The sequence below is a fragment of the Hirundo rustica genome, chromosome 26 (genome assembly GCF_015227805.2).
Source record: "Hirundo rustica isolate bHirRus1 chromosome 26, bHirRus1.pri.v3, whole genome shotgun sequence".
Classification (NCBI taxonomy): Eukaryota; Metazoa; Chordata; class Aves; order Passeriformes; family Hirundinidae; genus Hirundo; species Hirundo rustica.
The window spans coordinates 5,520,271-5,530,281 of NC_053475.1; the positions used below are offsets into that span (position 1 = coordinate 5,520,271).

At 48.7% G+C, this 10,011-nt stretch overlaps 1 protein-coding gene across 1 annotated transcript; it reads left to right on the forward strand.

Annotated features, from left to right (window-relative positions):
* Window positions 1–2,844: 2,844 nt before the first annotated feature.
* On the forward strand, window positions 2,845–8,265 carry LOC131378455 (uncharacterized). Its single transcript, XM_040086725.2, has 2 exons — window positions 2,845–2,889; window positions 7,116–8,265. The coding sequence occupies exon 2, from the start codon at window positions 7,295–7,297 to the stop codon at window positions 8,120–8,122; it is 828 nt and encodes a 275-aa protein (XP_039942659.1). The 5' UTR covers window positions 2,845–2,889; window positions 7,116–7,294; the 3' UTR covers window positions 8,123–8,265.
* The last annotated feature ends 1,746 nt before the right edge of the window (window positions 8,266–10,011 follow it).

Consider the following 10,011-nt stretch of genomic DNA (forward strand, 5'->3'; position numbering starts at 1 on the left):
ATTGCTATATTTCAGATCAGCCTTGCTAATACCTGCGTACCTGCTTCAGCACAGGCAATGTTTCAGCTTCTCTGCACGTGCTGCAGGACTGGATCAAAGCTGTACCCCTTAGCGCTGAAACTGATGATCTCCTATTCGTTTTCACCTGATGCACAAGTGATATTGAAAATTCCTGGAGAGCACCTGCAGATATTTTAAATTGCATGCAGTGTTGTCTAAACAAAAAGAACAATCGATACGTTAAGTTTTTCAGATTATTGTACTGATCGCATCTATACAGTTACTTGAGCTAATAAAATGTGCAAGGTTGGAAAATGGTATTGAAAAATGCCACTCTGCAGCTCCTCCCTGGCCATGTCATGTGACAGGAAAAGGTATGTTGGTCAGCAGCTGCTGTTCCCTGGTGGTTTTTATTAAGTTAGATATTAGTAATTTCATTATTAGTAATTCCATCCAAAAGTTTAAAAAAACCCCTAAAATTGATTCCAGATTTCCTAATTGTAATACAAAGAGAGATATCTGAGCTCATCAGTCACACAAATATTCAAAATTTGGGCCAATGTTGTCCGAATTTTGCAAAGCATTGTTCTGTAGCATTTTTCTAACTTGCATGACATGGGGAAAGCTGAAATACTGGGGAAAAGGCACAGAGTAAGGGAAGAAATGCTTGCAACAGAAGTAACAAACTACTTTATTTCTTCTAGTACAGAGTCAGCCACTGCAGCTGCTGAGTGTAGGAAGGGATAATCCCCAGGATGGATCCAGCTAGTTTGGGAGCCTTTCTGGTGATATCAAGGAGAAATCTGTCCAGCCGATTGTTCTGAGAATTAAGAAGGTAAAAACCAGCCCTGGCTGATCGTGCAGTGCCTCCTGGCACAGCCTGAGGAAAGCAGCAGGGCTGGGTGATTCTTGGCAGCCTTTAAGGGCCAGCCCAGGGGCTGAGCACTCAGTAACCCAGCTCAGGCAGAGAGCACACGAGAGAAAAGCTAAGGAACTGTGTCAGGATAAAGAACAGAGAAGAAAAATACAGAAATTAAACAAGAGAACGGTGCTGCAAGGACTGTGTGTAGGGAAGGGGAAAAAAAAAAAAAAAATCAAAATCTGCAGTGGATGTAAGCTCAGAAGACTGAGCCAAGGTGACTCAGAGGTCACTTTTTTGGCCAGCACAGAGAACCATGGATTCACCAGCTTCTGCCTTGAAAAACACGACTGTCGGGGGCTTACCCCAACATTGAAGTGGTTTCAGGGTCCTTGCTCCCCTGCACAGCTCCGAGCCGAGCCGAAGGAAGAGACGGAGTTCTCAGGTTTAGATTTTTCAAGGTTGCATACTTCGTTTATTGTTTCTTATCTTACAATTTTCTCGGAGTCCGACAAGATGTTCGCAGCTGCATGGATTCCTCACGTCTCCCCCCGAGCTGGGCTGTCCTTATCTTTTATACTAATTACTACGTATTTCTTATTTACTATTTCTTACCAATGTCTATCACTATTACTAAAAAGGTCATCTTTACTTTGACCCAATCCTCACTAACTACTTTGTGCCACGTCAATGCAGCAATGGAGTGAGGGAAGAAGAAGGAGAAGGAGAAGGAGACAACGCCCCAGATTCTCCATCTTGTCCTCATTCACTTCAATGCTAGAAACCTAAAACTATTATTTTCTCATTCTGTGATAAGCTAAACTACTATTTCTCACATTCTTGTGGCATGTAAACCTTCTCTCAGTGTAGGAAGTTTTTCCCATGGACTGAAATCAAAGCCAGTGTCTCTCTGAGCTCTGGGCTGGGGTCCCAGACCCCCCTGCCCAGGTCCCTGACCCTCCAGGGCAACCAAAGGAATGCCCTGGACTCCAACACACGACTGCTTCGCCTTGGTTTCCATCACAGCTTGGTAACAGCGTGTCAAGCACATCCCTTGTGCAACATCAATACTCGACCCCCAAGTGTGGGCAGGACACTGAAATTGCTGTTCCCTGGGCTAGAAATTACACTTAAAAATTACAAACCTGCCGAAAAGACTCAGCTTTGTAATGCCTACAATTGCACGTTTTCCTCAGGAAAATACCTTTTCACTTCAATTGAATTTTGCCCTTCAGCTCAGAGGGCAGACTCTGCAGGAAATATTTCTGGAGGATACACTGTTATTTAATACACCAGTGATCAGATCAAACTCACACAGAAGGAAAGGCTTGATTAAAAGTGTCTGCTTTGGCACACTCCCACACACACCCAGGGTGGCAGTGCCTAGTCTCTGGGTGGCTGGAGGCCAGCATTGGCTCTGTGGGGACCATCCATCCCTGTGGCTGCATCAAATGATCTTTGCCTCAGTGCATCCCAGCCACGAGCCAGGCGCTGTGGGGAGATGGACAGAGACAGTGCTGAAGGCAATCTTGGCCCACATTGATTGCTTATTTACCATTATAACCATTATAACCATTGCTGATGTGTTAATTACCCCAGAGTGGGAACAGCCTTGCCCTCACAGCTGTGAGTGTGATAAAAGAGGGAATTAGCTGGGAGAGGGGTCAGTTGCAGTCTGCTGGCTGTGCTGTGAGGAGGAAGGGACAGGAGGTTGTGTGAGGGACAGAAGGGGTGAGATGCTGTACAAGGGACAGGAAGCAGCGAGCTGGAGCTGCAGAAAGAAGAGCAAAGAAAGTGAGAAAGCTGTGTGGAACTGCAACATAGAAAAGGTATGAAACACTTTTAGCTAACAGGGTCCTGATGCTTGGAGCCCTCTGAAGGTTTTAAAGGGGCACTCTTGAATGCTGTGGCCATCTTGATGACAATGACAAGGTGGGGGCTTATAAGGGCTGGAGCCTGAGAGTAGCTGGTGTTTGTGGCCATGCCTTTGGTGTGTGTTGGTGTTAGCCTCCTCTGTGCTGTTTAATGAGGTAAGCGTGTGGTTTAATTCAGTTGTTTGAGCTGTGTTGAAGCCAGTATGTTTGGGTGTGTGGTGTGGGGCAAGGCCGATGTTGGGTGGCCCCAGCTGAAGCTGTGTTAATGCTGGGGGGCTGTTGCTCCTGGGGTGGGCCTCAGGCTTCCAAGCCCTTCCTCAATGAGGAGTTAGGAAGCAGGAGTTGCTCCAGTTTGGCTTTTTCCTGCCCTTTATAGGCCTGAAGTGGTGCTTTTTGTATCTTCTGCATCAGCTTCTACCCTTGGTTTGGGTTTCCTATGGCTCTGGTAGAGTGCAGAGGGTTTTGCTCTCTGCTGGGCCAGATAATTGCTTTGGGAAGCTCCTTTATAGACCAGAATTATGTCGGCTCTCCAAGCTTCTACAGTTAAAGGCCTGACTCATACTTGCAGTGGAATTGGAGCCTGTTGGGCAAGGAACGGGAGACAGAGCCTTTCCTGCCCTAATTCCTCTAACCTGTAAATTTTTGCTGCATCTGTGGTTCTGGCCAGGGTTTGTGTTTGGGGTGGGAGCTGTGAAGTTTTGTTCCCTTTCCAGGAGGTGTTGCTGTATCCGTGCTTGGGGCAGGGCGCATTGGGGTGTTTTTGTTAATTCAGGCTCCTCCTGGGGGATGGAAGGTACAGACTGAAAAGCTTGCAGGGAAGGGTGACTCAGCACTGTGATGTGGTCACACAGTGGGGTGAATGATAGAGTAAAGCACCACTCTGAGCAACAGCATGTCAGGTCATAGTCTGGTTTAAGCCAGTGTTTCTGTGCTATTGTCTTTATTGTAAATTTCCTGTTAAATTGTAGCTCTGACTTGGAATTTCTCACAAAGTATTTGTGCAGAGTTAATTCCTCCTGCTGCTTTACCTTCAATCCAGCATGCTTGCCTCAAGGCACTCAGGCAACCCCTGGTCCTGTGCTCTGTGTTTGGCTGGTCAGTGTTCTTCTGCCAGGTGGTCCCCTCCTGCAGTTAATTACCTGCCTGGGTTAAAGGTATGTGTCGTCTGTTCTATGGAAGAATTTCCTGCAGTTTTCATTGTTTTCACAGAGCAAGATTGGGTTTTCTTCTTGTGCTTTGTACTTAAGGATACATCCAAAGTGCCCTGTAGGTTCTTGGCACACTGTGGGAATTTGGTGTGCTTGTGTGCATGGGACTTGGGCCACACTCATGGAAATGTAAAATCAGCGCATGGATTGCTCTGGATATGTAATGGGAAATGTGTGTTAGGAGAAGTGACTGTGGCTAAAGACTGCTCTCTTGTAGCTCTGTGGGTTTGGCAGAGTGGTTGAAGGGTTTGTGATAACAGACCAGGGAATGGACAGATCAGCCCCAGGAGGTTGGGCTTTACTTCTCTTTCCAGAAGGCTGAACCCACTAGTGAATGTAAAGTCTGTGGCTAAAGTGAGTAGTAATAATTGTCTTTTTTTTTTTTTTTTCTTCTCTTAAGGTCACTTGTAAGGGTAGGACAAGAGCTGAGGCAGAGCTTGTTGGGACCCTGACAGAGAGGGAGGAGCAGCAAATGGAGTTGGAAAAGTATTGTCCTTTCTGTACCTGAGAAGCTGGACAAGACCATGAAATCAGACCTGTGGTCTTGTTGGGGAGTCCACGGTCCAAGGGAGCTCCTGGATTGCTCCTGAAGCCCCAGCCAGGCTTCCGGCCCAATCCAGGAGGAAGCCGAGCCCAGCTGTTGCCGCACTGGACGTTGTGTCAGCCTGTTGCTGGCACCCAATTGTCCGAGCTGGGCCCTGTCCCAGCAGAGCTGTAAGTCTCTTTGCCTGTGGGTGGACACACCCATGGGAAGTCCCGGTTATATGGGAGAGGCTCTCCAGTGCTTGGCTGGGACAGGGGGTTCCCAGCTCACGGGCTGTGGCTCTGGAGGACGGTGAAGTCTCAGGGCCCTTGGTGCTGTGTCTCAGTCCCTGTGGTGCTGCTCTCTTTGGTAGCAGTGGTGAGGGGCATTGCAGGGCTTTGTTGTTTGGAGTTCTTTGCTGCTTTGAGCTCTGGTCAATGATGCTGGATTCCTGAAGCTGGTGTCTGTGTCTTTGCTGCGGCCCCTGCCCCTCTGGCCAAACAAACCTGAAAGGATTTAAGGGTTTAGGTCTGGTATTCCCTTTGGTGAGCTTCCTCCCAGCCCTGATGTACTCCTGGAAGTGCCATGGAGGTGTCCTCCTCTCAGGACTGAGGAGCTGTAGGCTGGTTGCTGCTTCTGTTCTGCCCTCGGAACCTTTGGGAGGGCTTGGACAGAAGCCTGAAGATGGGCTGGGGAGACATGATCTGGGATATTCCCCCCTCCTGATGTTTGGTACCAGTGCAGTAGGAAAATCCAGGTTTCCATCTAGCTCAGGATTTCTTGGTCAAGGAGCCAAAACTCTGGGAGATGCTGGAGTTTGAGGGGGTATTGTGCTAGCTCTGATGTAGAGCTGCCTCCTGTCATAAAGTAAACAGCACTCGCTGCAACTGGCGGATTTCTGTTTGTTCCCCTCAGAGCATTTAGAGGGCTCTGTAGCTGATGGGCTGTTAGCAACCGGTGCAAGGTCGTTGTCTGTGCAGTGTAATGAATCTTATTCCACTGAGAATTGAATGAGCCTCCAGGAATTTGTGAGCTGATGAAGGGATTTCTGAGCCAAAGTTCCTGACCTGAATAAGGTTGGCAGCTCTAGCGGACACGCCGATTCCTGGTAATTCTAGCCTACAGCGGCTAATGGGCACAGACCCCCAACCATGATCACCCCCCCAGGCGCAGGCCGAGGGCCTACGGGCCCATGAGGTCATGACAGCTACCTGCGCCGCTAGAGAAGCTATCTGCTCTGCTTCCATGGTTATTGCTAAACCATCGCCGTGGTCCACAATAAAGCAAAGTGAGAGTGAAAGTTTTACACAATTTGTAGACTGCCTTCAGGCAGCACTTGATTCCTCAGCTTTGCCCTCAGAAGCAAAGGGCCCTGTGTTAGCAGAGTGTTTGCGCCAACAATGCAATTCAGCCACCAAGGACATTTTATGGTCATTACCACCCGGGTCCAATATCACAGACATGATTAGGAATGTCGTGAAAGAAGAACATTTAGCCCCAATCCAGGCAGCCGTCCGTACTGCAATAACTAGTGTAACGGCATGCTTTAAATGCGGCCAGGTAGGCCACATTGCAATAAATTGCCCCCAGTTGGGGCACCCATCAACAGCAGTGCCCCCAGACCAGTCGCGACGTAGGGGGCCATGCTGGGCATGTGGAAAGAAGGGGCATTTTGCCAAAGAATGTAGATCTAAGAACCAGGGAAACGGGAAGGGGCGAGGGCAACTGGGCTGCACACAGCCCTCTCCCACTTGGGATGTGAAGCAGCCCAGCTATGCCAATCCCAGATGGGGCAAAGCGCTCCCAAACCCGTTTCCCCCGTGAGAAGCAACCAACTTTATGGCACAACCGGTGATCCAGCCGTACCTGTCCCTATCCCAGGAACAGCAAGGACCACCCCCTGGGGACAAGACCCCTGGGTGGCTTTGGCAGTAAAGTGTGACAACCCACCAGTAGTGTGGGGGATCTGTACCCACTGTGATATTTTAGATAACATCGCCATTAGTGTCCCCTTTCTGATTGATACCGGAGCAGACATTACTGTTGTTTCTGAGACAAATTGGCCCTCACATTGGAAATTAGAAGATGCACCCATGGTGGGTGGAGTCAGGGGATTAAGTCAAGCTTGGAAGAGTGCCCAGTTAATAGCAATTACACTTCACACTGAAAAAGGACCAGAAAAAACCATCACCCTCTTTCCATATGTCACATCAGGAGTCCCACACTTGCTAGGATGAGACGTGTTAGCCCTTTTAAAAGCCAGGGTGACAAATTTACCATAAGGGCCACTGCAGCATACCCACCCCCACCAATCAAGCTGACGTGGAAGTCGTCTGACCCAGTGTGGGTCGAGCAGTGGCCCCTGGCAAAGCCTCGAATAGATGCCCTTCTTAAGCTAGTCGATCGTGAATTTCAGCGAGGTTATGTAGAGCCTTCCAATAGCCCACGGAATACCCCAGTTTTTGTAGTACCGAAACGGAGCGGCGAAGGGTTTCGCCTCTTCCATGACCTGTGCGAGGTAAATAAGAAAATTCAGCCAATGGGCCCCGTGTAAACTTCTCTGCCCATGAACTTGATGATACCAAAAGGGCAGCCCTGTGCAGTGCTTGACATTAAAGACTGTTTCTTTTCCATACCCCTGCATGATGAAGACAAAGAGCGGTTTGCCTTTTCCATCGTCTTCCCGAACAGTTAGCGGCCTAACCTGCGCTTCCAGTGGAAAGTATTGCCCCAAGGAATGGTCAACTCCCCTACTATCTGTCAGATCACAGTAGACTGAGCACTGGAGCCAGTCTGATGCAATGACTCGACCGTGACCATTGTTCAATACATGGATGACATCCTGATTGCCACGCCATCAGCGAGCCAGGTAGACCGGGTAGTGTTGACAGTCTCAGAGACCTTAAAAACAAATGGTTTTGAAATCACAAGTGCAAAAATAAAAGAGGGACCATGTGTAACCTTTCTAGGAGCAGGGATTTCAAGCTCCTACATAACCCCTCCTCAGATAAAAATCCGCCAAGACATCAAGACGCTCCATGGCATGCAGCAGCTGGTAGGATCTCTACAATGGCTCCACAACATCGTCCTGATCCCTCCCGAGGTCATGGACCCCCTAAATGACCTTCTCAGGGGGAAAAACTCATGGGAGCAGAAAACTCTGACACCAGAAGTGACAAGCTCACTCGATTTTATCGAACAGCAAATGTCAGTGAGCATGCTCACAAGATGGAACGCAGACGCACCAATCGATTTATACGTCCACTTTACAAAAAAAGAGGGAGTAGGAGCACTGGCCCAAGGGCCCCCCAACAAAACCCAGCCAATACAATGGGTGGTCTTAGGAAAATCGTCACGTGCATTTTCCCTGGGAATTGAGTGTCTTGGCAGCCTCATCATGAAAGGCAGGAAAGTTGTCCTAAAGCACTTAGGCGTTGAACCTGCCAAGAGATATCTGCCCTTACGCAAGCAGCTTTCCGTGCAGTCGACAACAATATCAGAGCATCTGGCCATAGCCCTTGCTGGTTTTGGAGGAGAGATTCGCTATGCAGCAAAACTTGGACTCGGCTGCTTGCGATCGTTGACATTGATCTCCCGCCGAAAATCGTCGACCGACCACAGCCAGGACCGACGATCTTCACAGACGCATCTTCGCTAACATCGACTGCAGCAGCAGTGTGGCAGTCAGGAGAACAGTGGCAATGCATCAAAACATCCGACCCCATGCTTTCAGTTCAACAACTCGAAGCAGCCGCCATTGTACTGGTGTGTGGACTATTCCCTGAAGAGCACCTCAACATCGTAACCGACTCTATATTTGTGGCCAAGCTCTGCCTAGCAATGTCAGGGCCCGGCGTGGCAGTGTCCACAGTGGCCATGATGCTTGAAGCGGCACTCTTTTCGCGGAAAGGCACCATATCTGTTATCCACGTTAATAGCCACGACCCAGTTAAAGGATTCTTTCAAATCAGCAGCGACAAGGCAGATGCCACCACAGAAGGACTGCGGACACTGAGAGATGCCTGTCAGCTACACGAGTCTCTTCACATCGGAGCTAAAGCACTAGCGAAAAAATGCGGGATTTCAACTGCTGACGCGAAACACGTTGTAGCCACATGGCCCCACTGCCAAAAATCACCACTGTGGTCCAGCGGAGTCAACCCCAGAGGCCTTAGAGCCTCAGAAATATGGCAAAGAGACTTTACCCTATGTCAGTTGCTAAAACCCCGAGCTTGCAGTGGCTTGCAGTGACTGTAGATACATATAGCGGAGTAGTCGTAGCCACACAACACCTAAAAACTGACTCCAAAGCAACCATTCAACATTGGCTAACAGCCATGGTGTGGCTTGGCGTTCCAAAGCAGATTAAGACAGACAATGGCCCAAATTTTGTTTCAAAATCGAGCCAGGCGTTTGTTTCAAAATGGGGTATCACTTTAGTACACAGCATCCTGTACAATAGCATCGGGCAGGCCATCGTTGAGCAAGCGAATCAAACCCTTAAAGCCAAATTAGAAGTACTGGCAAAATCAGAAGGCTTTACCGGTTCCATTCCCCTGGGAGACCAAGCATGCATACTGGTGACCACTCTGTTAGCATTAAATCAATTCCCTAGGGGAGATGAGACAAACAGTCCCGCCCAGAGACATTGGGCCACCCGAGCACTAGAGGAAGGCCCACACGTTGTAATTAAAAATGAACTGGGGGAATGGGAACAAGGTTGGAGACTAGTGCTCATGGGGTGAGGGTACGCAGCTGTTAGAAAAGACAGTAGAGTTAAATGGTGTCCACTTAAGTCAATCAAATCAGGCCTTCAGAATAGAACTAATGAAAATTGTGAGGTCTTATTTGCAGGACTGGATCATTGGACGTCCCCATGATGCGTACGCTCCAGTACCAGAAGAAAGTGACAAATCATCGAGCAGCTCAACAGTGCCCAAGAATCCCACACCGGTGAGATCCAAGAAGTAACGGTGTCTTTGTGTGATTTTACTTTTGGGATTTGTCAGCAGATGGCAAGCCGATGAAATGAATTACCCTCATGAGCCATTCAGGTGGGTCCTACGGCATCTTTCAAGCGATAAGGTAATCAAAGAAACCATCACATCAGACAGCCCTTTGAGTTTAAGCTAAGAGACATATTTCCCCCACAATTAGGATTCCCTAATATTGGGGATTCGTCACTGTACCAGACCTATTGGTGCCCTGCCTCCAACCCAGGTAAAAGTTACTGCAGCCATCCGACGTACGGGTACTGTGGATATTGGGGGTGCGAAACTATCGTGACAAGCAATAGATGGCAACCGCAGCAACCTGATAAGTTCCTGCAAGTCAGGTATGCTCCCCACGGCTGTCGCGAACCAAAATTTGGGAGTGACAGGCAAATATACACGCCCCAAGATGGGACAAAACACACCTGTAAGGGCTACACAATGACAATTTTGCAGCAGACCCATATGAGTTGGGCCACCGGTAAAGTGTAGTCAGTGTTTTTTCGCGCCTTTCGCAACATCTGGGTGAACGTACCAATTATCAGGCTCTTACTGT